This window comes from Botrytis fragariae (genome assembly GCF_013461495.1).
Source record: "Botrytis fragariae strain BVB16 chromosome Unknown tig00000050, whole genome shotgun sequence".
Classification (NCBI taxonomy): domain Eukaryota; kingdom Fungi; phylum Ascomycota; class Leotiomycetes; order Helotiales; family Sclerotiniaceae; genus Botrytis; species Botrytis fragariae.
The window spans coordinates 2,381,536-2,409,347 of NW_023500992.1; the positions used below are offsets into that span (position 1 = coordinate 2,381,536).

At 43.3% G+C, this 27,812-nt stretch overlaps 10 protein-coding genes across 10 annotated transcripts; 3 read left to right on the forward strand and 7 right to left on the reverse strand.

Annotated features, from left to right (window-relative positions):
• Nucleotides 1–421: 421 nt before the first annotated feature.
• Bfra_004725 (putative 2-nitropropane dioxygenase protein) lies at nucleotides 422–2,918 on the forward strand (the record flags this gene model as incomplete). Its single annotated transcript, XM_037335122.1, has 5 exons — nucleotides 422–518; nucleotides 629–1,041; nucleotides 1,652–1,848; nucleotides 1,901–2,543; nucleotides 2,673–2,918. The coding sequence occupies 5 exons, from the start codon at nucleotides 422–424 to the stop codon at nucleotides 2,916–2,918; spliced, it is 1,596 nt and encodes a 531-aa protein (XP_037193656.1).
• Nucleotides 2,919–4,093: 1,175 nt separating this feature from the next.
• Nucleotides 4,094–5,596, reverse strand: Bfra_004726 (uncharacterized protein; the record flags this gene model as incomplete). The annotated part of the gene is made up of 2 exons (XM_037335123.1): nucleotides 4,094–5,470; nucleotides 5,525–5,596. The coding sequence occupies 2 exons, from the start codon at nucleotides 5,594–5,596 to the stop codon at nucleotides 4,094–4,096; spliced, it is 1,449 nt and encodes a 482-aa protein (XP_037193657.1).
• Nucleotides 5,597–5,823: 227 nt separating this feature from the next.
• On the reverse strand, nucleotides 5,824–7,708 carry Bfra_004727 (putative high affinity methionine permease protein; the record flags this gene model as incomplete). The annotated part of the gene is made up of 6 exons (XM_037335124.1): nucleotides 5,824–6,217; nucleotides 6,270–6,432; nucleotides 6,484–6,655; nucleotides 6,709–6,868; nucleotides 6,915–7,530; nucleotides 7,600–7,708. The coding sequence occupies 6 exons, from the start codon at nucleotides 7,706–7,708 to the stop codon at nucleotides 5,824–5,826; spliced, it is 1,614 nt and encodes a 537-aa protein (XP_037193658.1).
• An 806-nt stretch (nucleotides 7,709–8,514) lies between these two features.
• Nucleotides 8,515–9,483, reverse strand: Bfra_004728 (putative dehydrogenase reductase protein; the record flags this gene model as incomplete). Its single annotated transcript, XM_037335125.1, has 1 exon — nucleotides 8,515–9,483. One exon carries the CDS (start codon nucleotides 9,481–9,483, stop codon nucleotides 8,515–8,517), a length of 969 nt encoding a protein of 322 aa, XP_037193659.1.
• Nucleotides 9,484–10,925: 1,442 nt separating this feature from the next.
• Bfra_004729 (putative dehydrogenase reductase protein) lies at nucleotides 10,926–12,306 on the reverse strand (the record flags this gene model as incomplete). The annotated part of the gene is made up of 4 exons (XM_037335126.1): nucleotides 10,926–11,196; nucleotides 11,287–11,469; nucleotides 11,631–11,952; nucleotides 12,021–12,306. 4 exons carry the CDS (start codon nucleotides 12,304–12,306, stop codon nucleotides 10,926–10,928), a joined length of 1,062 nt encoding a protein of 353 aa, XP_037193660.1.
• Nucleotides 12,307–13,089: 783 nt separating this feature from the next.
• Nucleotides 13,090–14,465, reverse strand: Bfra_004730 (uncharacterized protein; the record flags this gene model as incomplete). Its single annotated transcript, XM_037335127.1, has 3 exons — nucleotides 13,090–13,964; nucleotides 14,014–14,232; nucleotides 14,285–14,465. The coding sequence occupies 3 exons, from the start codon at nucleotides 14,463–14,465 to the stop codon at nucleotides 13,090–13,092; spliced, it is 1,275 nt and encodes a 424-aa protein (XP_037193661.1).
• Nucleotides 14,466–16,371: 1,906 nt separating this feature from the next.
• On the reverse strand, nucleotides 16,372–17,705 carry Bfra_004731 (putative actin binding protein; the record flags this gene model as incomplete). Its single annotated transcript, XM_037335128.1, has 2 exons — nucleotides 17,368–17,705; nucleotides 16,372–17,159 (listed from the first exon to the last, which is right to left on the reverse strand). The coding sequence occupies exons 1-2, from the start codon at nucleotides 17,678–17,680 to the stop codon at nucleotides 16,372–16,374; spliced, it is 1,101 nt and encodes a 366-aa protein (XP_037193662.1). The 5' UTR covers nucleotides 17,681–17,705.
• Nucleotides 17,706–17,939: 234 nt separating this feature from the next.
• On the forward strand, nucleotides 17,940–22,570 carry Bfra_004732 (putative urb2 npa2 family protein; the record flags this gene model as incomplete). The annotated part of the gene is made up of 11 exons (XM_037335129.1): nucleotides 17,940–17,942; nucleotides 18,005–18,261; nucleotides 18,318–18,793; nucleotides 18,867–19,631; nucleotides 19,706–20,233; nucleotides 20,340–20,698; nucleotides 20,745–20,866; nucleotides 20,923–21,068; nucleotides 21,119–21,634; nucleotides 21,686–21,840; nucleotides 21,893–22,570. The coding sequence occupies 11 exons, from the start codon at nucleotides 17,940–17,942 to the stop codon at nucleotides 22,568–22,570; spliced, it is 4,005 nt and encodes a 1,334-aa protein (XP_037193663.1).
• Nucleotides 22,571–24,032: 1,462 nt separating this feature from the next.
• Nucleotides 24,033–24,471, reverse strand: Bfra_004733 (uncharacterized protein; the record flags this gene model as incomplete). The annotated part of the gene is made up of 2 exons (XM_037335130.1): nucleotides 24,033–24,272; nucleotides 24,364–24,471. The coding sequence occupies 2 exons, from the start codon at nucleotides 24,469–24,471 to the stop codon at nucleotides 24,060–24,062; spliced, it is 321 nt and encodes a 106-aa protein (XP_037193664.1). The 3' UTR covers nucleotides 24,033–24,059.
• Nucleotides 24,472–24,787: 316 nt separating this feature from the next.
• Nucleotides 24,788–27,778, forward strand: Bfra_004734 (putative atp-dependent rna helicase dhx8 protein; the record flags this gene model as incomplete). The annotated part of the gene is made up of 1 exon (XM_037335131.1): nucleotides 24,788–27,778. The coding sequence occupies one exon, from the start codon at nucleotides 24,788–24,790 to the stop codon at nucleotides 27,776–27,778; it is 2,991 nt and encodes a 996-aa protein (XP_037193665.1).
• Nucleotides 27,779–27,812: the final 34 nt, after the last annotated feature.

Below are 27,812 nucleotides of genomic sequence, written 5' to 3' on the forward strand. Positions count from 1 at the left end.
TAATTTCAGCAGCAGTGAATGAGGCTGAAGTACGCGTAGACTAACGTATCAAATCAACCAAAACACTGAAGATCGCAGGTGGTTCGCGCGAAGTTAAGAGTGCGGTAGAAAGGCCACAGTGGAAGGCGGGGTAGACCTTGTAGCGTGTGTGGAGCATCGAGACTCTTTCCAAACTTCTCTTAAAGCTTAAAGCTCTTAATGACGTCCACACGGGATCTCTAAGACCCTGATTGTGTACTTTCTTAATATGTGAAGTATCAGTAGGTACCTACTGATACTTCAATAGTAATTCACTTTTGCAAATCCCCTTGTTTTTCTCAGAGGTCTGTGTTGATAGGTATTTAAACCTTCGTAACTTCAACCTTGATTGCAACTTCAAGTCAACTCTGCCACTTTACCATTTCGAACTTTAAATCCCGCAATGTCACACTTTCCAACGATCTTCGAGGGGATAAAGAGTGAGATAAGAGAGGAGGCAACAGAGGAGAATTTGAGGCCTGGAGAAGAAAGATTGGAAAGTATGTATGCTCAATCGATTCTGGAATTATGATGATGAAAATTCAACAAATAACTTTTTGTTTGCATTTCGTTTCCTTCAAATTACTAACATCAAGGTGTTCAACCATAGGAAGAGAATCCCACGATCGATATGAAATGGCATCCAGATCATCCTCAGAATCAGAGGTACCCGGCGAACACACAGAATCTGCTTTCCCACCTCCATATGTGAGATCTCGACTAGCAGGCTATCTCGAAGCCGAACTTCGCGATTTCCCCGGCGGAGACGAAATCACAACCGAAAGCGTCCCTCAATGGACCTGGCCTCGATCAGCATGTCGTCTTTGGATTTTTCTCATGGTTCTTCAGAAATGCGAACGTGGTACTATCATCGCTTATGAAACGGCACGCAAATTCAATGGATTCGGACCAGCATTGTACATTATGTTCAAAAGCGAGTGGCGTAGCTTGCTTCACGACAGTCCTGAGGACAGTATGACGATTTACTACCATTTACTTGCGATGAGGAATGAAAAGGGGGCGGTACCGCCGGCATTTGAGATTTCACACTGTTGTTGAAAGGTGAGAGGAGGGGATTCGGGTGTGAGGAGAATCAACTCGTGAGGATGGCAGAGGTGCGAGCAAGGCAAAGGTGCGGGAGGATCAAAGTGTCAAGAGGATCAATGGGTCGCACAATGCGAACAGAGGGGATGAATGAGGAATTCGGATATCATATTGATTTTATGCTATACCTAGCGAGCACTTTCTAATAATCTAGATATACCCAACATCGAGATGTTCAGACATTTTGATCAATGCAATCTCTTCGCGATTCAAGATTTATATATAACGTCGTTCTCTTTCATGTGATTTCCTTTCGACCCCCACAGCCTCATCTCAACGAATCGCAGATCTATCGATCCGATAACCTCGGTACTTCCCCACAGAACCCCTGATTTTATTTACTCCACAACGAGCTTATCCGTCTTACCCCATATTATCTATCTTTTTACTATGTTTCACTTCAATTTTGTTCATCTGTTCCACACATCTATTTCACTAGATCAATTGCTAAGGTCGTATATATCCAAGCACCCCCTTGAGTGACATCAGATCCAAAACTCAGCACCATAAGTTGTAATCTTACAAACAGATATCCCGAAAATACAAAAATCAATACACAATGGCGACTCAAGGTCCAATAACCACTCCCCTAACCACTTTACTCGGTATCAAACATCCTATAATACTCGCCGGCATGGCTCGTACATCCGGCGGTCCACTTGCAGCTGCAGTCAGTAATGCAGGTGGATTGGGTTGTATAGGAGGATTAGGATACACGCCTCAACAGTACATCTCCTCTCCCTCTTCCTCCCCCATAAACCTCACTAACACCCCCCAGACTCCGCGAAATAATCCACTCCCTCAAATCCAACCTATCAGACCCCTCTCTCCCCTTTGGCGTCGATCTTGCTCTCCCCAAAGTAGGCGAAGGCGCTCGCGCTACAAACCACGATTATACCCACGGCCAACTCGATGCGCTTATCGATGTGACCATCGAAGAAGGCGCACGACTTTTCATTTCCGCCGTAGGGATTCCGCCTCCACACGTCATAAAACGATTACACGATGCGGGGATCCTGGTGATGAATATGGTTGGCGCTCCGAAACATACTGTGAAAGCCTTGGATGCGGGGGTTGATATCGTGTGTGCGCAGGGAGGAGAGGGCGGGGGTCATACGGGGGATATACCGAATAGCATTTTGATACCGGCGGTGGTGGATGTGGCGCGGAAATATAAACCCGCGATGTTGAAGGGGGAGACGGCGTTGGTTGTTGCGGCGGGAGGGATTTATAATGGGAGGGGTTTGGCGAGTAGTTTGATGCAGGGTGCGTGTGGAGTGTGGGTGGGAACGAGATTTGTGGCGAGTGAGGAGGCGGGGTGTAGTAGGATTCATAAGGAAGAGGTGGTCAGTGCGAGGTTTGAGGATACGTTGAGGACGTTGGTTGTGTCGGGGAGACCGTTGAGAGTTAAGATGAACGATGTGAGATTTTCCTTTTTGTTCTTACTTCCCTTCTTCCCTTCTCATTCGTTCTCGTTATCACAATCTCCTTGATTTATCTATGATTTAATAAGTTACTCATTATACTAATACTTTTCCCCGTCTTTCTAGTACATACAAGCCTGGGAATCCCAACCGGACAAAATCAAAGAATTAACTCGGAAAGGTATCACGCCCCTCGAATACGACATGGAACAGGGAAAAGATGTGGACATTCCGCATTTGATGGGGGTGGTGGCGGGGGTTATTGAGGATATCAAACCTGCGGGTGTCATTGTGGATGAGATGGTTGGGGAGGCGGTGGACATGTTGAGGAAGGCGGATGGGTTTTTGAGTGCGGGGAAGAGTAAATTGTGAGGGGTGGGAGGGCGTTGGGGGAAGAGAGGAGATGGGAGATGGGAATTGTATGATTCTGGGGGTTTAATGAGATTTTGATTTGGGTAGAGTGTAGTGCATAGTGCTCAGGTGATCTGTGGCTGGGAGCTTGAGAGATTTAGGTACTGGGCACATGGGCTCGTTGCGAATTGGGGTTTGATATACTCAATCTATGTATCTTGGTCAAGAGATTAAGAATAATGATACCTGTTCAGACGATAGAAATTTTACACCAACGACCTAACACACACTACACGACATCACATGGCAACACAATATCGTTAGAAAGCTTGTATCATTCGTTAATCGCTCCATTAAACTACCCACAACATCTATATATCCTATCCCATCCTATCCCATCCCATCTCATATCCCATATCCCATATCCCACACTCCATACTAAACACATTACTTTACAACCCCAAACATAACCCCGCCCAAACTCCTGTCTGCAATGATCATATTTTATCATATGAATTAGATCATCGAATGAATACCCAGAGTCATCGATCATCCAAGTGTAGCGAGCACTTCGCATATTCTTTTTCTCTCTCTGTCTCTGGTAACGCCTATTTATCTGTTCTGACGATTATCGATTATCGACTATCAATTGTTGTTTGTAATCTGTATTCTGTCACCTGTCATCTGCAGTATGCTATCTAACTAGTGACAATCCTCTCGTCGTTTCCCTCCCTCCTGTTCCGCGATTTTCATTCCGGCTCGCTCGGCTCACCATTACTCGTCGTCGAGGTTTCGTGCGCTCTGCTGAGTTGTGCTGATGAATTTTACTAGGAAGTTTTGCAAGAGATTGGAATTTTGGAGGGTACTCTTGTAGTCTCTACTAGTCGGTTCAACGCATCGCAAGATCTGCCGGAAGCTGTAGCTTGAAGCCTAGATCTTCCATGCCCTCTACTTTGATGCTGATGACATAATCATGACTTCCCGCGAGCAGTACGTGGGATGATTCTCCTTTGTTTGAGAAAACTCTATGCTTCTGGAAGACGAAGATTGTGCACATACCGGTATCTTAATCCAATCCTCGGGGTACACCCAGGCCTGGCTTGGTAATGGTAAACCCGTCAAATTTGAACTTTTCATCATTGCCGTCTTAAAGACTCCTTTGAAGTTGGCCGTGTAACGCGTTTGATCGAATGCCATCAACCAAAGTTTGGTAGTCTCGCAGGGACAAAATTATTTTCTTTGTCGTTATCCATCTCCTTTATTTCCGTGGTATCGTCATCATCTTGTGATTCTGATTGAGCTCCAGGTAGTTCGGTGGCTTGTATTACCTCGATTGCTTCAGGTTGAGTTGACTCATCTTCTACTTCGTCTATATCTTGTTTTGGCTCTGATGAAATAGGTTCAGCAATATCCTCTGCATGAAGTCCTCGTTCCAGGGCCAATCGTAACGCTGCTTGTCGTTTCCTTTCCACTTCTTCATCTTCTTCTAAACGTATCCTTTCCTCTTCTAGTTGTAAATCTTCAATTGACAAGGTGTTGATCAAGTCAGGCTCTGAGAGATCTGGGGCACTCTTTGATGACGTCCCTGAACCCGAGCGGACGCCTTTTGGTCGTAATGTTTGTGATGATTGTGTAGTTCGTGATGCATCCCTTGACTGCGCAGGTCTTTTGCCTTTACTACTTCGCGTTTTCCCACTGCTCTTATCGTCTGTACCAGAATTTGTGTTTCGCCTTTCAAGTACCATTGCAAACTCGTCACTTAAAGGTACTGCATCTTCTTCGTCGCTAGGGAATAAATCCCCTCTCGATCGAAATGAATCCGAAGTTTCTCCTGAGCTTTGTGTCGAACTCCTATTCCTCGTATGTCCTCTCATGAAATCCCGCACATCATCATCAAGATCATCTCCCATTAATGCATCTGCTTCCTCTCCAACTCCATTATAATCCGATCGATGCGCTCCAGGATGTTCTTGTAGATCTGCAGCGCTGGGTTTGTATCTTAGTGTCCCGCCTAGTTTCCAAGGTAAACGTCCTAAAAATCCTATAGCGCTTGTGCTCGGTATAATTGTAGGGTCGCCTTCTAATCCCTTCTTTCTTCCTCTTGTTCCGTAACTCATCCCTCTCTTCCTCTTTGGCGCTTCATTCACATTTCCAGAATGCGATCCACTTCCTGCCAATAGTCTATCCAACTCGTCATTTCCCCATCCTCCTAAAATGCCTTCATCTTCATCCCAATCGTCATAAAAATCGAAACTAAACTCTGCGCGTCCTCTTGTCCGCCCTCTTTCCCGCAATCTCCTCGCCCTTTCTTCCTGTCCTGGAAAACATTGTGCTGTACACGAATTGAAGCCGTTACCGATGGTTGAAAAGCAAGGATTTAAATAATTATGTTGAAAAGTCCATATACCTGCCGCTGCATTTTCTGTTGCATGTTCCGCATTCTGTGAGAATTGATTCCAGGTCTGTCGGATACGAGGATCTTCGAGTAATGGTGCCATTGTGTTACGGATAACAGATATCAATTTGCGCGAGGAGAACGACGCGGTATTTGAGGCATGCAGATGGTTGTGGGTCTCAGTGAAGCATTATTGTTATGCGTTGTGAATTTACTGCAAGGTGAGTTTGACATAAGTTGCTTTGTGAACATGTTCATCTGGATTGGAGGCGGGAGGCGGGAAGCGGGTATGATAGGGTGGCATTTTGAGCTAGATTGGATGAGGGATAGCGTATATGTGATTGGATGTCATTTTTCAGCCTTATTTACACAACTAGTAATACATCAACAACAACGATCATCGGAACCTCAATTATTTACTCGCTATTACATGTTGAATTTGTTGTTGTTATTATGATTATTCTTATAAAGTGTTGATACCAATAATTTCTACTCCTTTGCCCCCTTCTTATACCAATTGCTTCTCGTCATCTATTCTGATTTGATCCTCCTAAAAACACTTCCACTCCATCCATCATCGGTGACGATAGTCTCTCGAACAAGTTTATATCCACCAATTCTGGGTAATATTTGAGCCCAAATTAACCAGTAAATAGCTCCTGCGCCGAAGAATGCAATGCCCACGACACAATGAAGGTAGTATGGCAGACTCTCGTAAACATTTTGTCCCTCATCAGGTGGAACAAATGGTGCAACGACAAGGTAGACATTCGAGAGAAGGAAGAATAATACCACAGGCCAAGTAGCACGGAAAGGTGGAGCCCAATGTTGTGGATGGCGATCAGCTGAAAATGGTCGAGCATAAAGAATCAGCAGAGCGAGAGATACAAAGACATTTACTACCGCAAGTGGGTAGGAGATGACACTGAGTTGTGTTAGTTAAACGACAGCAAGATCTTGAGGAAATAGGGACATACTTCAGAATAAAGTTGTAAGCATCTCCTGGTGGTGGAGCTAACATAATGATCACAGACACCAGCCAATGTTCAAAAAGGCCCATGAATGGTGTGTTGAAAGGCTTGTTGCTTGCCCAAAGTCGGGAGAATGGCAAGATTCCTTCTCTACCAATTTCTTGTACAACTAAAAGTTGTTAGCAAGATATTCTGATGGAAGTTATATGAAGCAACCTACTTCTGCCTTGAGAGAATATGACACTGAGAACATTCCCGAATGCTGAAAGGGCAACAAAAACAGACAATACACGTTCGGCGCGGGATCCGAACATGTTTCTGAAAAATGAAGCAGCCAATATACGACCCGAAGTCATAATTTCCTCCTTTGGTACGGCGGCAAAATATGCAATCTAATCTATACATCAGTATTATTTCGTGGAAGATCTCGATATCGCCAACATACGTTTGCAAGCATATAAAGCACGCCAACTATAGCGAGAGCTGTTGGCGCGGCCATCTTTAGTGTTCTGACTGGATTCTTGGTTTCGGAAAGCGCATAATTGGCATTGCTATAGCCGATATAACTCCAGATAACGTTATAGAGAGCTGTTACGACTCCGTAGCTACACAAAGTCAGATGATAATTTGAATTGAGGGAAGTTTCCTTACGCGCTACCAGTTGTTCCTTCGAAGGCATTTGTAAAATTGTTTGGCTTCTCGATTCTGAGATGGCCACCAAGCGCAACAAATCCCGAGATGATGATCAGGAGAAGAATTAGAAGCTTGATAACACCCAAAAGATTTTGAAGTCTCAATCCCCACTTCACAGAAAATCCATGAATCAAGAAAGCGGCTGTGATACAGGCCAATCCTACTCCACGCTGATTCCAACGAGTTACCTCAACTTCGGCAGCACTTAGAATATACTCTCCAAATACCACGGAATTCGAACCCGCCCAACCGAGTAGTACTACATACATAGCATACATGCTAGTGACGAGAAACTTCGGCCTCCGGAAAACATATTCGAGATAGTTCTTTTCGCCACCGTTTCGTGGAAGTCCGGTACCAAATTCCATATATGTTGCAAGACCAGCTGCAGCAATCAGCATACCTGCAACCCAGATAAAGAGTGCTAGTCCAACAGATCCAGAAAGAGCAACAATGGTACTTGGAGTCGAAAAGATTCCGGTTCCAATCATGCGATTGAAGATCAAGAAAATGGCTGAAACTGGACCAATTTGACGGCGCGCATCATTAGTTTGATATGCGGATTCCCCTTCTTCTATTTGAGAGTCAGAAATTAGGAGCGAAAAAAGACTAGCCAATTATTAGGATGGTTCTCTAATTATACCTTGACTATAATCGCTTTGTGTTCCAACTCCCGTCTTGGGGCTCACTCCAACTTGATCCGTACCCCCATATTTGGGAAGACTTGATGCGTTATTCGAATAGTCTCTCATTTTTTCGGTGTTGTTATCTGAAGATCGAGGGTCCTGTCGATATTTTGGATACTATTGACGCCCTGGATTCTATGTCGGTTTGAGGGATATTGAATGGCTCGAGTACTCAAGGTTATGAATTATGAGTGAAAGGGGAATAAATCGAGGCCTTCGCTAATATTACAAAGCAAGAAGGTTCAGCTAAACATCAAGAGGGAATCAGACGATTCTTAATTGTACATAAGAATATGATGAATATGGTGAGATGAAGACGTGATACTAATCCAAGCTTTTACAAGAAGTCAAGAAGAACAAATCCAGATAGTATGACGGATGTGAAGCTAGGCATGCCGTCGCGAACCGAAAGCTGTCAAAAGTTTCGAGATTAAGTGGATTTTTATAGGTAACTCATTTCTTTCTCATTGGCTTACTTTATATGGTATTCAATTATAGATGAAATTGGTGAGGAATTGCGAGGATTGTTAGGTAAAATTTGCGATGTCGTGATTTTGCCCAGCGGGAGCTTAATATTGATTTTCTCCGACATGCCCCACTCAGTGTACCATGCTCGAGCCATCTAAAAGAACCTTCCTCTTCCATCGATGATTACAATAGTATATCTTTCGACTCTCTATGAAAATCACGCATCTAGATCTTCTCAAGTCCTTTTCAACCGCCGCAAGACATATTGCGAATCCTGATTTCTTGGCTAACGAAACGAGCATTTGCAGCATTTTCAGCATTTTTAGCATTTTTGGGAATTATTCTTACAATAGAGATTGGAAAACAGAGATGAGCTTTTTGTTGGCTTGTTTGAATGTCTGCTCTCACTTGAGTGACTCAAATCTAGCCTTCTCCCGTTCGTCCTTTGCCAAATAACTGACCGTCCAATTCCATAGGTCTTCCTGTTTACTCTCGTCATAACTATCCTTGCTCGACTTGATCTCGTTTAGTCCTTCAAAGTACTTCCCCGTCGTGCCCTCAATATCAGCAGCAGTCGCAAGTCTAGCAAGTGCAGCACCTGATTCTGCTGGTGTATGTGTGTTTGGTGTCGCAACCAAACGAAGCAACCAAATCAGGTGTGGCAGAACAGAATTCCAAAGCCAATGCTCGAACATGTTTGCTTCTCTTGCTAATCCAGTGCCGGGCATGAGACCAGGATCCATCACAGTAACGGTGACATGACGCTCAGGGGCCCGTTCAGCAAGTTTACGCGATAGCGCGTAGGCGAATAGTACGTTACAAAGCTTAGCGGTGGTGTAACGCTTGCGACCTGGAACCTTGATCATGGATTCTGGAGGGTGGGCGAGATCTTCTGCGGTAGTGTATTCGGGTTCAGGCATACCAGTCTTTTGTGCAGGATCGTGTGTGCCGCTCGAAGTGAGAACCACGCGGGAATCAGGTGCGAGATGTGGACACAAGAGGAAGAAAAGAAGTGCGTGTCCCACATGAGCGATGGCAAGAGTTGCTTCCAATCCCTCGGGTGTCATCACGAGACCGGCTGGGAATTGAAGACCGGCGTTCAAAACCAAAGCTTTGATTTGAGGTTTCGTAGAATCAGCGATCCATTTCTCAGCAAAATTTCGAACGCTTTTTGAATCGGAAAGATCGAGTTGCATGAAAATAGTATTGTCTTGATGTAGACTTTTATTGATGGATTTGGCGGAGTTTTCTTTATCGGACCGGGAAGCAATGACGACGAGGTAGTCAGGATGTTCTTTTGCTATCTTGAGTGCAGCTTGGTAACCTAGGTTAATGGTTCCACCAGTGACGATAATGGAGTTTTTGTAAGTCATGTTCTAAGTTTTTGTTGTTATGCTTGGCGCTTGGTGATCTTGATGTTGTTAAGCTGGAGCAAACTGCAGCATTTTAAGTCGAGGGAATGTTACCTTTTTATAATTACCCTCATAATATACAGAATGTTCAAATCTGACATCTCCATGTCTCAATGAATGGATGATACATTTGCGTCATATCTGCCTAGACTTTCAAACATATCCATGCTGCATACCACGGATTGAATCGTCTTGACGCAACCCAGATACTACTGGTGGAAGGTTATCAGCATTGCAATCATTGATAAAAATAAGCTCTTGATCCCTACTTCATTTTACATTCTTCATTCTTTTACGTCGTCCAAAAAGGGAAATGTGAAAACAAATTTCGCGTAAGGAACGATGTTTTGCTTGTTCGCTTTGACTTATCTCCTATATGCGGATTCGGCGGGGTTTAGATAAACCCCGAAGCCAAGGGGAATGGCTCGCTTATGGTCAGCAGGTTGCAGAACCAGGGGCAGGTTTGCGTGCGTGTATCAGTAAATGGTCACCTGATCAGTGCATAGTTCCAACGTTATTGTCAGAATTAATATGTTCATGGGGATTGATTGATTGGTGTGGTTTTCTTTGTTGAAACTAGGATTAAAATTGAGATTGGGAATAGGGCTCTGATAAGGTATACGAGCATGCCCATCTTGTCGCAATGTTGGCAGCAGTGAGGATTAACGTCAAATCTCGTGGAAAGTCATTTTTAATGGACTGGAGCTATATTTGAGCACCAGTGGATGGTCAGGGTAGATTGTATTGGTGACTTTTGTATCATAAACGTATATTATCGTGATGAACCTATATAGTGCAAAGCTGCACGCCCAAATATTATGCTCACTGCAATTGATATCTTCATCTTGTTCTAGTCAGAACCTGGTTTGTCGAATCATCTGGACTAGTAGACTGTATGTAACTCTTCATCGCTGCCAATTTTGAAATTGATTCGAATTGCGAAACAAATTCGTTGTTTCGGATTGCCTGAACATTTTGATTGTCTTAGGAAATCGACATATTTCGTTGTCAGACTTTCATTCTAGACTTTTGTAGTTGCTACTATCCACTGGCTTGAATATTGAACCCTATATATGAAATCTTGTTGAGATTTGTTGAACGGGGACGCAACCAGCTTCACAATCGTATCGTTATAGAGTCTTTCAGTTACATTGCAGCATGCGGCTATTATGTGAAACTTATTTTTTGTGTTACTCCCTTCCTTGACCTTGATACAAATGGTATTCAAGTGAAAGTCTTTTATTCTTATCATAAGTCATAGGTAAGATGGGCATTTTGAACGACCTCTAGAGATGGGAAATTCGCAATAATCAAAGCTCTATTCTTAAGGTCAATCATAATTCAACAATTCCATCTAGTCTACGCTCTTCCCTCCTCCCTTCCCCTTCGGATTTACGTCAAATTCAAATATCAGTCACTCTCTTTACTCTACCTCCTCTAAGAACTTTACAATTACGTCTGATCCAGGCATCAGTGATATTCTCTGGTAGCCACGGGGTGAGGTTTAGTGGAAATCCTCCTGCCACATTATCCACACCATCAATCAATAAAACCTGACCAAGACCTGGTTTCCAATATGTGGTCGCGTGTTGTCGAATTTGATCATCTATGACATCCTGGACATCGCTAGCATAACGTACGGGTGGAGCGCCAAGAGCAGGTGGCAGATATCGACTATAAATAAGACAGTCAATAGCTATATCATAAGACATCGTGTGGTTTATAAAACATAGTACAGTAGAAAAATGGAGGAGAGTCACTTACTCCCATGCCTTTTCCCAGGCAGATCGAATCAATGCAGGCTTGAGAATGCGTACATTTACAGTGGTTCTTGGGGGAACGACGAGATATATATCTTGAATGGTGAAAGCGCGCATTGCAGCGTTACCAAACTGTGGGGTGTATCTTGGGTCGTGATACCATCCAATGATTGCGCTCAGGATATTTCTGAAAGATTAGAAGTCAACACTTATCCACAAGAGGGTGTTAAGCAGTTTCGGGAAGTCAACCGGATGTATTGTGAGGAGATACCAAAGCAAAAAAATGTTGACAAAGCACAACTGGAAACCAAAGGCAATACATTTCTTTTTAAAATAAAAAAAACTCACTCGGCCGCGTTGATAAATCCGTACCCTGTTCTACATCCTATCAGAGGGAATGCAATAGATATAGGTGGATTCATTTGCCATTCGTTTTCATTGACTTGATCATCATCGTTGGGATCAAAATTGTTAGGGATTCCCCTTCTGATATTCATTGCGCGGGACATTATATGAGAAACTCCTCTTCTTAAAAAGTGATCATGATTCGCCTTTCCAATTGCAATTCCAAGTGGAGGGGGTTGGAGTGTGTCATCATGAGGATCATCCACTCTAACCGCTAGTAGTATAAGCGGCATTGCTCCAGGGGCTCCAAGCGTCCCCAATTGTCCTAGACACACATAAACGTTATTATTCACTATCTAGACACCTTAGCAAGTACCTGTGAATTTTACGCACCATTTAGAGACATTGTGCACCTATCTCTTAAATGAGGACCGGTTGGTTGCGTTGCCAGTTTAGTTGCTATTTGACCGGGAGGGTTGCCATTAGGACCGCCCACCACTCCATCACCTACACGAGCTCTCCAGGCGGCAGGATCTCTTGCCGTTTTATCCAGTCTTACATTCCCATCAACCTGTAGTACCAGTGCCTCATATGAAAGATCCAGAATCTCCGCTTCGATCAGGTGGAAGGTTGGCAGCACATTAACAGCCGGTATATGTTCACGAAGTTGGTGGCCCATTGTTACGGGTGTTATATATCTATCGATTGTACAAATGAGAAAAAATGATTTAGAGAATACAAGTTACTTGCTATATTACCATTTATTTCTCATGAAAATAGATCCTTGTATTGGCGAATGGTCAAGTCCCCTTTGTTTGGGCAGCAGATTCATGACACTAATACATTTGCGGCACTGTCAATTAGCCCAAGATAAAGATTTTCGTAGTGGACAATTCTGTCTTTGTTCACGAATGGCAACAACTTTTCAGGACCAATTGTTACTCGAGATTTGCATCAAGGTGTAGCTGTCCTGGTGGTTAAAATAGCTCACGAGACTTTCGTAAATGAAGATGCACTTCGCAATAACCCTATTTGGTAAAATAAAATAAAAGGTCTTAAACTCTCCTAAACTTGATTCGCTTCGGTCTCTCACGAGTATCAATGAGAGTCTTCCGTGTGTAACCTCCCCCCCCCCCCCCCTTTCGCTTATGATAATATAATCGGATAATAAAACAAGAGGTTATACACCGGATCGGAAAACCTTTGTCCTATTTATTCAGTCACCACCCACAAATGTATTTTGCTAAACTTACCGCCAGCAATCCATCATCAGTGCCTGCTTGATACGTAATCAGTAGCTCTTGTACTTTTGATTACCTCCGACTTCTTTGACTAGATGCATCTTATATCGCAACTGACATCAGCCTTATGTTCCTCCACCTGTGTAACAACAGCACAGTGAAAGACATCACGGTAAATGACTGTTATGACTAAAGACATTTAGCTAATTTTTTTAAATTAACTATGGTGCTAGCATTGAGTCCTCGGTCGCCCATCCTATATCATCCGAGTCTTCGACAAAAGAATTTTCTGCTTCAGAATCCGTAACCGGGTCGCGCCCGGAAGAGATGTAATGTATTTTCTTATGGGCCGTTTCGGGATTAAGAGCACATTGACTCTCAACGCAATTGTGATCATCTGAGAATTCTGAATCCTCCGCGTGTGCTTCCCTTATTTCTGACAACCTGGCAATTCTTCTGTTGCGTCTATTTTCGATTCGCTCTTTTCTGTCTCTCTGCCTTTGTAACTTATTCTCCTGACCTTGCCCAAGTCGTGTTTTATGTTCCTTAAGCGCCCTGCGTTGTCCTTCCCCTTCAGTTCTTCTTATGTATCTTTTTATAAGCTTGAGGGAGATCGGACCATGATACATGAGTTTTTTGCCATACTGGATCCACGTGAGCCGTTCTGGAAACCACGAATGAAGGACATGTCGAAGACAAATCTTGGGCCTGGAGGATGGCGCAGAGAGAAATGGGAGGTCAAAAAAACCTGTTTCCCATGTTTCCACTGGCCGACACTGTAGTAAATTCTTGATTTTCCCACACATACTGAGTCCAAAAATATCGAAGACGAGTCCGTAATTGAAAACATTGGTAAGGGATACTGAAGTAGCGGTAATGTCATCTTTTTGTTGATACAGGGAGTCTAATATTTGCTTAAAGACCTCGATAGGGATATGATGCCGGGTTCCATATTTATCGAAAAAGTTTGGGAGCCTGTTCGTTCCGGAACTGGCTATGAGGCGTTGATCCGAGTTATCCCTGCCATTACCACGAAGTGTCGTGATCAATCGAGGAATTTGCGGTAAGTTGGGCAACGGCGATACCTCAATCTCTGCTTCCACCATATTAGCTTGATTATAAATGGGATTGAGAATAAGGCTTACCACGTCTGCGTCGTATTTCGTGGTACTCAGGATCGTCAGACTCGTACGCCATGTACCGTTCATAATCCGTTTCATCATCAGGGGTATCTACCTCCGGTTCACTCTCAGAAGATTCTGGTCGCTCATCCTCATCGTTGCCTCTTCCCTGGATGTCTTCAGCTTCGTCATCTGCTTCGGCGCCATCATCACCTCCTCCTTCGATCTTGATTCTGGGTGTAACTAACAGTGATTTTAGCTTATCTTCTAAATAACGGTAGGTGATATAACTTACCAGGAAGTGGTGCCTCATCCTCTGACACTGGTTCTGTCTTGACCTCTGGCTCTTCGACATCTGGCCCCGATATCTTCACATCCTCCTCTGACGTAGCAATTAGACGCTTCTTAGCTAGCCTGGCTGAGCTGCGGGTTGCGACAGATTGTTTTCTCTTTAGTTGGTTCCTCCTCGGCGGCATTGCTGTTGATTGGTATTTAATAATCTAAAAGAAGATTCAAGAGGTGTGACAGGGTATGTTCCTTCAAGAAGTGATAAGAGATTTAGTTTGACAGCCTGAAGTCAAGGTTATCAATCGTTTCGTCTTCCTATTTCAGGTTCTGCAGGCACGTTCTTCCGGGAAGTGATAAGGGGTTAGTACAACAACCTGAAGTCAAGCTTATCAACTGTCTTGTCTCTGTGTTTGTGTCTGAAGTATTCTAGAAATTGTTGCAAGAAAGTAAGTGAATAGCATACAATATTGTAAAGTTCGGGGGTTTCTTGATACTATCAACAAAATGGAAAGGAAATTTCATAAAAAGAGCTTGCCAGTCTGTGAAAAGGTATTGTCAAATAGAGGTTGTTGTATGTAAAGGTTCCTTGGAGTTGAGGGAATTACGAAAGGTTTTAATGGTTGCTACAATATCGCTTGCTAATTCACTAAACTAACAGAATTATTTTGTGATGAAAGAAGAGTCCTATTATGCCGAAATCCGAGCTCCAATACCGCAGAACACCCTTGTTGTATTGTGTTCGGCTGAAGGCCTCAGATGATAGGAGAGCTGAGATGAGATGCAAGATCGTCTGGATTTTCATATTTCTTTAGCTCTGTGATGATATATAGATGTAAACGCAACAGTGAAGACTAGTGGTAAGCTTGTTACTGGTCGAGCTGTATTATCTATATATTGTCTGGGAAGAAACGTGTGAAAATTCTCACCATGCGGATCAATTTCTTGCACTGGTACATATCCAGTAGTTGTGATGACATTGTTCAAGTCGCCTACTTTGATACAACAGGTTTCAAGGCCTTTATTAGCTTTGGGGTATACCACTGTTCTATCGGCCAGCTTGAGTTATTCCTGCATGGATGATACAAGAATTTAGGAAAGCTGACGAACAGAATAACTCATAATTCTTACCAAAAGTAAGCTTGATTCTCCTGAAGACATGTGGGGCCCCATATTTCGGAGTCTCTGCAGAAGTTCATATTCGCTTCAAACGACATCAAGTTAGGCAATCTAGTTCCTTCTAGCGTGTAGTCTAGCTAAGTAGTTACTTCCATCATGCAATTCGTGGCCATTCTCTCTTTGTTGCAGACATGTTCAAGTACCCACCTGGGCACGCCTCTGAGCAGCGTTACATCCCTTTCATCTGATCACATCGTGCTCTAGACCATTTCACGCTTCTTCACTCAGACGAACCCGATATTTGATTCTGCACATAGAACGCAGAGGCAAGTTTTATATCTGCAGTCCGTTTCTGATTGCTAGTACATCCAAATCGCGGTGCGACGCCAATAGCTACCAGTCGCTCGGCGCATGCCACTTGAATTGCCCCTAAAATATATCAGACGAACCAATATACCACCTAGTCGAAGGCAAGTTTAGCTAGCATTGCATTTCCAGTCAATCCATCGTTGTGAACGCCAGCTCTAACCGAGTTTTGAAACTATATGAACAGTACCGCCTCTCAAGCCTCCCTATAGCATAGCCTTCAGCACCATGCAGATGATTAAGAAATACTTCATACGTCAACAGATCAAATGATGAGATCAAAATGCTACTCTAGATCCACACCTATCACCTGATTCACCTTTATTGATCACTCAAATTTGTTAGGCGTGGAGCCACAATTGCAGATTTAGTGAAGGTTGACCAAACAAAGAACGGAAAGGTTGTGAATACTCGCCGGAGAAGAGCCGTGCGGAGGTAAAGAATTTCTATGCCGGATGTGAACCAGGAGAATTGAGAACCAAATCTCAACATGTGCAAAAAGATTTACGAAACCCCGCGAGGTTGTGGCGAGAGTTTCAGTGTGTTGCAGTTGACACTACCCTCAAGAAAATAAGAAACAAAAATCAATGCAGTGTGTCATGGACATAAAATTTATTTTGAATTGGTGCTAGGCAAGCACTTCTTCTTGAATCGGCCTTGCATCCAGCATCTATACATCTTTAGTTCTTTGGCTCTATTAACCAATAACCTTCTGTCAACGCCTAAATCAATGATATCGAAGCCTGACTCTTGCTCTGTCGTTGAATCTGTAGCCTGAGCATCTGACTCGGAAAGCTTTCCGGTCCAGATGTTGACCAACTCATCTTTTTCAAAGAAATATACCCGAGTTCCATCACCTCTGATGTAGAAGTTCTCTTCTAGGTAACGACCTTTTTTGAAACGCACTTGAGCAAGATCACCACGGCCGTAATCTCGAAACAGCACATCGCCACCAGGCTTAAGGATTTTGAAGACATTTTGAACGGCTCGATTCCATTGACTAGGAGAAAGTGCAGAGAAGATAAAGATCATGATCACAACATCGACACTACCCTCTTCCAATCCGGGGGGAAGGTCATCGCCAGCAGCATCCCACACGTCTGCTTGGATATTCTTGGTGTCATATGCCTCGTTCGCACGTATCACTTCCACTGCCTTCTTTGAGAAATCGCAAGCATGGATTTTTAATTCAGGATTTTGATTATGTTTTAATATTGGATAAGCAGTATTACCTGCACCTGCACCAACTTCCAGAATGGTACAAGGTCCATAAGTAGGCTCTGTTACTTGAGAAAGAATGGGGAATTCTTGTTGGAGCCATTTTCTATCTTTGAAGAAATTGGCAGTATTGTTTTTGTAAAAATTGTTCCACCATTTGGCGGGATCGGAATTGAATCTGCCTTGGGAAATCTGTTAGTTTTTGGTAGAAACAAAAGTTCAAACAAGTTCAGAAATTAAACTACAGTCAGATAGGAGCGAAAGACATTGCTATATTTGTATCATTCAGAGGCTAGTAACCTCAGATGAATTTTGATTTATCGTCATAGTAGTACTGTACCAAAAATTGGCACAGTATTTTTGGAAAAAGAGAAAGCGGAAAATACGTACTTTTGTCAAATTCCGATACAGGAGCTTCGCGCTGCTTCGCATATTGTAATTCTGCATACTCCTTGTAAGTATCATCAGTCTCGACGTGATCCCATGCATTGAACTCGAAGACGTTGTCTTTTTCACTGAGATATCGAGAACCAAATTGAAACGGATCTGATCTCTTCATGTTGTTTTCGGGATTATGAGAACGATGGGGGAGTTCGGGACGATCATCAGCCACGGATGATTCAGGATCCTGGATAGTCAAGGCAGAGATATCCTCGACAGCAACAGTACCTTCATTACTTGGTGGAATCTCGTCTTGAGACATGTTTAGCAATGAGCAACGTTTGAAATTGTATCGAAGTTTTGTGCAAGGAAGGAACAAAGTCGTAGTCAAGATTGAAAATTTATTTTATCGATATGATTATCCGTGCACGCGCTAGTACTTATCGAGAAGGCGGTGATATTTTCTGTCAGGGAACTATGCCACTTACAGCTTTTGATTTAATGGCTTCCAAAAAAAAGTTGAGCTATTGACGAGGGAGGGGAATTTGACCAATTCGAATTGTCAATGAGAGTTTTGAATAATGGTAAGTGATTCTGTGGTCGCATAGGCATCTTAATATTGAAACTTGTTCTAATGATTGTATAGGATTCAAAATCTCGAATTGCGCAAGAAAAGCTTGCTGGGCTGGAGAAAGCATCGGCACCGTTCGAAGAACAAATTCGTGAAGCTGGAAATTTTGTTGATATTGATTTGGATAAGGTTGCTACTGTTCTGGATCATCAAAAACACGAAGAGAAAGCCTTCAAGAAGAAATGCGCGGCAGGTTCATTTCATGGCAGAGAGGAATGGCTTCTACGATGGCTTTTGAAGAAATTGCAGTCTCCCAAGGATAAAACTGCGAGGTATATTGTTTATTACATTCTGGATTGAAGATCATAAGCTAACAATGCTCCCCTAGAACCACACCGTCATCATGGCACCTGTTCCGTCTATTGTTGAATGCGATCCCACTAGCGAATACTGCACGCATGCTCACCGAAAAGAAGTTTATCGTAACCCTACAACAGACATTACAGGAAGCACAGGAGATCAGCGAAATTGACGATTCTGGCATGGAGGTACACAATGATTCAATGTCAGGGTCCGATTCGGGAGAAACATCGATTATCTCGAAGAAGCGCAAACGGACCGGGGAACTAGTCACCCATACGTATCATGGTCCGGCCAAGGGCCTTCGAGCTTTAGTTATGGCGATTCATACTGCTATCAATAGTATCGTTCGATCCACCAAAGTCTCTTCCTCGCAAAGAACAGCAGGGAATGGTAGAAGTCCAGCCTTTACCACGGAGTACATGCGAGCGGTCGTACGAACCACGCCCGAAGCGTCCGCCATGGTTCTAGGCTCATGGATGTCTCTTTGCCAGATGATTATAAGTCAAAAAGCTGGTCTGGTTATATCGTCTCAATTGATGTCCCCTTTATCGACATCTGGACTACCGCGTGGCAGGAACTGAAGACCTGATGCAATTTTCTCTTCATTGCTCAGAACCTTTACTAGCATTGTTGAAAATGACGAAGGTAGATTCAACCACACAGGATTGGAAGGAAATTTTGGAGAAATTGATTGCTCGAAATATCATCATTCCTTCAAAAGCGAGCGCTGGCGAGAAGCAAGATTCTACATTGTTACAGAGTTTGACGAGAGTCCTAGTTCTGCAAGATGTCGCAAATGCTCCTATTCTTTTTGACATTGCAATTCGGTCTTTGCAGTCTAATGGAGACCGCCGAAGACGACCATCAGATAATGCCTGGCTTCAGACAGTATTTACAACCTTAAAATCTGCCATGCCTCCAACCAAAACAGTGGCGCATAATTCTGCCATCCGCGAAATACTTCAGCGCTCCATTCAACACGAAGTGGATCTTGGCCTCCCAGAACTCAAAAGTTTAACGGCGGAGTATGTTGTGCCTGAGGGAAGCACGGATTGGTACCTTCTAGAAACCGTGATGAAACTCGATGCCAATGTCTTCCTCATCGCCGATAGCGACAAGAATTTATTGAACGATGTATTGGAGCGAGTTACTAACGTCTACTTCGAAATTACCTGGCCCGAACAATCTCGACATATTGTATCCGAGATTGTCGTTCCTTTGATGGATGAATTTGCCAAAGCTCGTGATCTCTCGGGATTTGTGCGCCATTGGTACTCTCAGCTTGTTAAGTTTGAGCAAACACGAAAGGAAGATGCAATGTTCCCGGCGGATGCCTTTTGTGCTTGGGAGGATGAAGCCTACAGGTTGAGCTTTCTAAGCTTTTGGAAAATTCCTTAACTATTCAACAGATAGTACATTTAGTTGATTGGCTAGCTATCGAGATCGTAAACCAACCTAACGCTGTCGTTACCATCCTTGAAGCTATTGCAAATTCAATATCTAGAGAAGATGTCGTAGATATCATCGGAACACGTCTGTATCATGTCATCTTTGATAACGGGAATCTTGGCAAATTGAATGGCAGATATAGCTGGCGAGCTTGGAGGGTTTTGACTCGATCCTTCCATTGGATGCAACCTCTTCATCTTGAAGAAATTTCTGAGCTGTGGGAGCAGCAAGCGAGCCCCTTTACCATATTGTCCGCCCATACGTTCGGTCAGAAAGGATTGGATAATTTGGAAATCTTTCGGTGTGCATGCTCAGCATGGAATGCGTCCGAAATTGGAACGAAATTGGAAAGTCTTTCATCACCAGTGGTTTTGCGTTTTCTTGAACAACTAGGTCCTTCTATTGGTGCTTTGATTGATCAAAAGTGGCAAATAATGAAAAGTGGCCTATTCACCTCAACACGTTATCACGAGGCGCCCAATGGACTGCATGGTCATTTTACAATTGCCTCTTTCAAGAATATCCCGTGTTCTAGAACTCGGCATAAAGTTACAAGGCAATTCATTCGACTTGCTGTTAAGAAATATCCTTTGGATAGCTTCTCTGGCTAAGACCTCTACAACTGAGCATGTATGGAATCATGAAGCATTCGCCGCTTTATGGTTTGGAGTTTTGCGTCAAGATTGTGTACTCAACCAATCTAGCATCATAAGTCGATTTATTGATGTCCTACTGAGCTGTCAAAGTCAAGAAGAAAACCCCCTCACTGCTACTCTTATATGTAATTATGCTGTCATCGAATCTCTAACACGACTTCCATTGGAAGTGATCAGCAAGAAGTACAGAGAACGGATTATGCAAAGTTGGTCAACAGATGTCTTGGCACAGTCCCCTGAGTGTTATCCCGCTGTGCTAGCATTGAAATTGAAGATCATGCATCGCCCTACATTTTATACAGTTAGTAGAACCAGCAAAATTCCAGACGTTGCTAATTCAATCCTAGGGCATGAAATATAAGGAATTCGAAGAAATTGAGAAATTGATCAAGAAAGTCGGGTTCGAGGAGATGCCTAAGCGGTTGGAAACTCTTATTACACTGAGAGAGCTTGTTAAGTTGACTTTGTCGTACGTACCATTCATACTGATATTATCCTGGCTATTTGTTTACTGATCTTTATTAGACATGTGACTAGTAACTTGGATCAGTCTCAAAATCGCAAATATATCTTAGACGCCATAAGTTATTTCCAGGATAAACTCTCGAAATACACTAGCGACGAGAAGAAGACCAAGGGGAGAAAACTTTGCCTTTCATCTCTACATCACAGTCATTACTTGCTGTGCTTGTTACTAAATCGAAGCAACTTAATGATCTAGCTATCGTCAGCAACCAAGATTTGACTAACCATTGCACATCCTTCAGAAAATTTCTTCTCCTCCAACTGCAAAGGCGACTGAAAAAAAAACCTAAGATAGACGAGGTTGGGAATCATAAGGATGGTTCATTATCAATTGTTGTTATTCTTCAGGCTCTAGATTCTTTGGGCGTGGAATCATCAGAGATTGAACCTCTCGCAACAGAAAGTCAAGTATATATTGCCAAGCTGAATGAAGGGAAGCCAGAAGTAGATGATGTACGCCAACTGTTGCCGGAATTCTTTGCTACTCATGCGTCGAGCAACGAAGATGGAATCCTCCATATGTCTTTAGAGGCTTTTATTAACACATCTGCCGGCAGGGCTGGCATAAAGAAAAAGATGGAGACAATTACCTCAGAAATGGGCAACGCGGAAAAATTACAACTGCTTCAGCGTTTAATGGGCGAAGAACTGATTGGTTTGACTCAACTGGATAAGTTGGTAGCCGTCAAATATGTTATTGGCGCCTGCGATAGTATGTCTACTGTGCTTTGACCTCCTGCCGATTATAGCTAACACTTCATAGATGTCGGACACGAGCCTGCTAATGCAAAGAATTACCAAGGGTCAATGGATCTTTGTCTAGCATACGATCTGTTTTGCACGCAGATTATCAAGACCAATTCATACCGAGTATTTGCTTTGCTAGGGGAAATTATGGAGATGATGCTGAAGACAAAAGTAAGAGTCTTAATTCCGCAACCTTCCATCGATATAGCTAACAAATATGTAGCGTCGTGCCCTCTCCCAATGGTCCATTGATCGCACTCTTGCAATAGTTGCGATAATATGCTCTAGCAAAGGACCTCTTCTTCCTACTTCACAAGCGAGCAATATCTTCATTCGTCTGTGTACATTAATGAAGGTCGTTCTTACCAACCACCGCTTCCGTCTTGAGGGCCATCTTCATTCTGTCATCCAAGTTCTACAACCTCTTCTCCGCTGCCTCTTTACAGCCCATTCTCACACCTCTAAGCGGCTTCTTCAGGCCTTTACCCCGCCTCCCTGGCTCTCACATTTTCAACCAAGCATCACTTCATCTTCCTCGAATACTCTCTCTCCAATAGCTGCCGAATCTTTTACCCGTCTTCTCACCCTGATCTGCGACCCTACACCTAATTCCATTTCTCATTCATCCGTGAATAATCTGACATCTGCTGTCGCCAAAGCCAAAAAGATTGCCGGTCAACATATGCACATCATACTACAGACATACATAAAATTCAACCTCGAAATGACAATGAAGTCAGAAGTTAGAACTGCTATGACACCTGGGTTGTATGCGATATTTGGATGTACGGATATGGAAGGTCGCAAGGCTGTGGTTGATGGGCTGGATTCCAGTGCTAGAGCAGTTTGGGGAACTTTGTATAAAGATTGGGCTCGATTCGGAAAATGGAAGGGTGCTTAAGTCGAGCCCGGTTAAGGTTTACATGAAGAATGAGTGGGATTTAGTTGATATAGTGATATTTCACATATGCCGAAGTGATGGACGGCTAGATAGATACCATATTTGGAAAAGTTTAATATGATTGTTCCAAACTATTTCCACTTGATTCTTCACAGTTTACCTTTGGCTACGTTATATCCTACCCTTGCTTCTACACAACTTTCAATGGTATAGCTCTATGGTATCATTGCACATATGAATATCGATGGATGTACTACTAGGTATGCAATGCTATTTTTTATATAAGCTAATCAGTTTCATACGATGCTCGGGATGTCATGAATGTCATGTAAATAACACTTGTTGATCATTCGAAGGATCATCACCTCGTACTCTAAAGAGCCAAACTTTGTGTCCACCGCTCATTCATACATCATTCAAATCACATCACCCCGACATCACCACCTCCGCCTAAAAATTCTTCGCTTCCCAACCACACACTTCTCACCCATCCGCCAATTCACCATTGATTCACCATCGTACCCAATTTCTCAAACAAATAGCCGCACAAGCCCTGACCCGCATCAAAACAAGCAAACACACTCTCTCCTATCTGGCTCTCTTGGCAAGACCCCATTCTGAGTTTCTGCTGACAGTTATGTAGACAAAAAAAAGATTATTCGGGCAAGATGCGGTGACCACGTGCTGTCATCAATGTGATTTATATTATATGACTCGTGAGACGTAACTCGATTGCTTTCCTTCCCTACTCCATTTCCTTACTCATACCAGTGCCCACTCCTTCCTTCGCATTGCATCATTGACTCAATACAATTATTTAAAAAGAGGAGGCAGTCCTGAGCCATTGGGGTTAGACAAAGTAAGTAGGAATTTCATTACAGAGAAGAGAAAGTGTGTTTGCTACACTTGATACAATTTTTTTTGTTAAACTTTTGAGTAAGTAGGAGGTGTAGATGATAACAGCAGGGAGGTGATGGAAGAATCGTCGCATGAAAAATTTGGTGAATTTTAATATAGTATTTAAGGATATTTGATCGACTTCGATGGAAATTCAACATCATGTTGCGAAGCGCAACACGCCCCGGCAAAACATCAAGATGCAATCTAAGCAAGCAGGCACGTCGATGTTTATCATAATTCGGTATCTTTGTGGTGTTCATATTTTGGAGCTCATGTCTTCGTAATGATAATCAACCGGTTCCCGGGAAGGCCCCGCACAAACAAAATGTCTGTCTATGTTCCAGTTTCGATTTGCGCAAAATCGAGCATGAACCTGGTGGGTATGTCGCAAACGATATCTCATCTGTAAGTCGTCGCGGTACAGCGACTGCGACTGAATATTTGAGACTAGCAGCTACCATCACCAGATAATGAGAGCGACTTTATTTGGTCGCAAAAGTTCTCAATCCTCATTTCCACCCTGCATAGTTCTGCAAGTGACTATGTGCTTATGTGCTTGATTCCCGCGCATAGGTATCACCAACTCTCCTTAGATACCTTTGACTTTCACATCTTCGCCCTTGATAGCGCCTCCACTGATTTTCTCCAATTCCTCCTCGAGTTCCTTTATTTCCCTACGTTTGCCTGCTTTCAATTCATCCTTCTCCAATTTCACCCAGCCCCAATAGGTCAATTGATATATGAAAGTTGCCATCAGGAGAGTTTTTGCGATAGGGCGAGTGAAAGTTTTGTAGAAGGTGCGCTTGGTAGGTATTAGCTATAATGTAGAATCAAATTGACAAAAGTACGTGAACTGAAAATATGCATCTACTGAGAAAAATCGGACGGCTTACAGTAGGTGAAGGAGTTTCTGAGGATGCAAATCGTCGTTGCGATATGGATGCGCCGTTCCTTGCCAGGTATTTTGAGCTCCTCAAGAGACTCATCGAAGTGCGGTTCATTTTGCCCAGTATTTTTCCTTCTTTTCCGCTTCACTTGTTTTATTTTCAATTGTCGTTCATCCCATTCCGTCACATGGCATTAAATTCGATCATTGAAGTGAGGTTCAAAAATGCCGTATTCAACGATCGGGTAATTGTCGGCTAACTTTTTGGTCCACTTATTTGGGCTACAAGCAATCACATCGTGCATGTCGCGAGGCTGCGACTTCCATAGGTAATGTTATTTCAATAGTCGACGAAATTATCGAAAGTCGCCCGTCTCACTTGACTTATACTACCTCTGGTTATCCACGGACCTCCATCCCGTTCAAACAGCATGGCTTCTAAAAAGTACGCGCTTCTTCCTATGGAGGAAGAGGAAATAGGTCCAGCAAAAGTGGTAGCAAAGAGGAAGGAGAAAAAGTCACACCGTGAAAGCTCGTCGCGGCGCGACAGACACCGAGAAAAGTCACCTCGTCGAGAGAGGTCTCCACGTAAAGATACAGAGCAGCGCTCAAAAACTATCCGGAATAAGGCGAATGACGATTATGAGGAACGATGGGGCGACGAAGAATATATCTCGGAGGAGGAGCCAGAATTTCAGGAGCCTGCCTCAAAACGGGTCAAAACAGTACACTCAGATGAAGATATCTCGGATTCGGAAAAGGAACGAAGGAGAGACCAAGCAGAGAAAGATGCTTTCGCGCAGAGACTGTTGTCAAAGAATTCCGACAAATCGAAGACAATACTCGAGGATAGATCCGATCCTATCATGGCACAGAGGAGAGCATTGGCAGACGACGCTGCTGCAAGACGTGCTGCAATGCCAGATCTAAGGGAAAGGTCGAGACAAGAATACCTGAAAAAGCGTGAAGCGGAGCGTCTCGCTTTGCTGAGAAGACAGGTCGAGGATGAAACGAGGGAGCTGAATGATCCATATTCCAATTTATCAAAGAAGGAGAAAGCAGAGTTTGCCAAGAATAGAGAGCTTCTTCGACTTGCCGACGAAAGATCACGAATTGATGATCATCGAGATGGCTATGCTATGCCAGACGATTATATTACAGAGAAAGGAAAGCTCGATCAAAAGAAGAAACAAGATGCACTATACAAACGCTACGTCGAAAGAGATGAATATGGCCAGGAGAAATTCGTTTCCGAGCATGAGGAGTGGGATAGGCAACAAGAAAAGCTCGCCAGAAACCAGATCCAAAGCACCGAACGAGTCGACCAAGGCGAATATGATTATATTTTGGACGAGGAGCAAGGGATCAAGTGGATCATGGATTCGAAATTACCGGGACAAGGCTTGGATAAAGAAGCAAGATTTTTGGGTGAACAATTGAAGGCTGCTGAGCAGAAAGCGAAGACAATTGAGGAGACGAGGAAAAACCTTCCAATCTATGCTTATAAGGACGAATTTCTGGCAGCTCTTGATCAGTTCCAAACTATTATCCTTGTTGGTGAGACAGGATCTGGTAAAACTACACAATTACCACAGTATCTCCATGAAGCAGGGTATACTAAAGATGGTATGAAGATTGGAGTAACCCAACCTAGGAGAGTGGCTGCCATGTCCGTTGCTCAACGTGTGTCAGAGGAAATGGGATGCAAGATCGGAAATGAAGTTGGTTACGCTATCCGTTTTGAAGACTGTACGAGTGATAAAACTCTCATCAAGTATATGACGGATGGTCATCTTTTGAAAGAGGTCATGATTACACCTTCTCTGGACGAGTATCAGGTGATTATGATTGACGAAGCTCATGAACGGACTGTGCATACCGATATACTTCTAGCTTTGCTCAAAGATCTTGCCAAAGAAAGGCCAACAATCAAACTTCTTATTGCTTCAGCGACAATTAATGCACAGGCTTTCTCAGACTTCTTCGATGGCGCTCCTATCTTCAATGTTAAAGGGCGTAGTTACCCAGTCGAAATTTATAATACCCCACAGCCAGAAGCTAATTATCTTGCTGCTGCTATTACTACACTTTTTCAGATACATACCTCTCAACCAAGTGGTGATGTGCTGATATTTTTAACAGGTCAAGATGAGATTGAGGCAGCGGAAGAACGAATAAGTGATATATCAAAGAAATTGGGTTCGAGAGTGCCTGAGCTTGTTATTTGTCCTATTTACGCAAATCTTCCAACCGATCTACAAACCAAAATTTTCGAACCAACACCCAAAGGAGCACGAAAAGTTGTGTTGGCAACCAATATTGCAGAGACGAGTTTGACCATTGACGGCATTGTATATGTTATCGATCCCGGATTTGTAAAGGAGAATATCTATAATCCAGCGACTGGAATGTCGAAGTTGGTTACAGTAGCATGTTCACGAGCGTCTGCAAATCAAAGAAGTGGTCGTGCTGGTCGTGTGGGGCCCGGAAAGTGCTTTCGTTTGTACACAAAATGGGCGTTTATGAACGAAATGGAAGAAAGTACCACTCCTGAAATTCAGCGAACAAATCTGAATGGTACAGTTCTACTGCTTAAGTCACTTGGAATTAACGATCTCTTGACCTTTGACTTTATGGACCCTCCACCAACAGAAACCCTAATTGGTGCCCTCAACCAATTGTACGCATTGTCTGCATTAAACAACCGTGGAGAACTAACCAAAATTGGGAGACAAATGGCCGAATTTCCAACAGACCCTCAAGTTGCGAAGTCCATCATTGCTTCAGACCAACTGGCATGCTCTGACGAAGTATTAAGCATCATGGCAATGTTAGGTGAAAGTTCGGCGCTATTTTTCCGTCCCAAAGGAGAACAGAGAGTGCACGCAGATAGTGCCAGAGCGCGCTTCACAATCAAAGAAGGAGGAGACCACCTCACCTATTTGAACATTTGGAATCAATGGGTGGACAATGATTTCAGTACTATCTGGGCAAAAGAGAACTTTCTTCAGCAACGTTCCCTCACTCGAGCTAGGGATGTTCGGGACCAACTTGCAAAGCTTTGTGAACGCGTGGAAGTTACAATCGCTAGTTGCGGGGCGTCAAATCTGGAGCCTATTCAGAAAGCGATCACGGCCGGATTTTTCGCTAATGCAGCACGATTACAACGAGATGGAGACAGTTATCGGACAGTCAAGAGAAATACTACAGTGTATATACATCCTTCATCAGTATTGATGGCAAATGATCCTCCTATCAAGTTGGTTGTTTATCATGAACTTGTACAAACTACAAAGGAGTACATGCGCAGTTGCATTCCCATCAAAGCGAATTGGTTGTATGAGCTTGCACCACATTATCATAAAAAGAAAGAGATAGAGGAGATGGGAGACAAGAAGTTGGCGAATCGGAGTAGGACATGATACCATAGCACATAGTACATAGCACGTTGGGTCT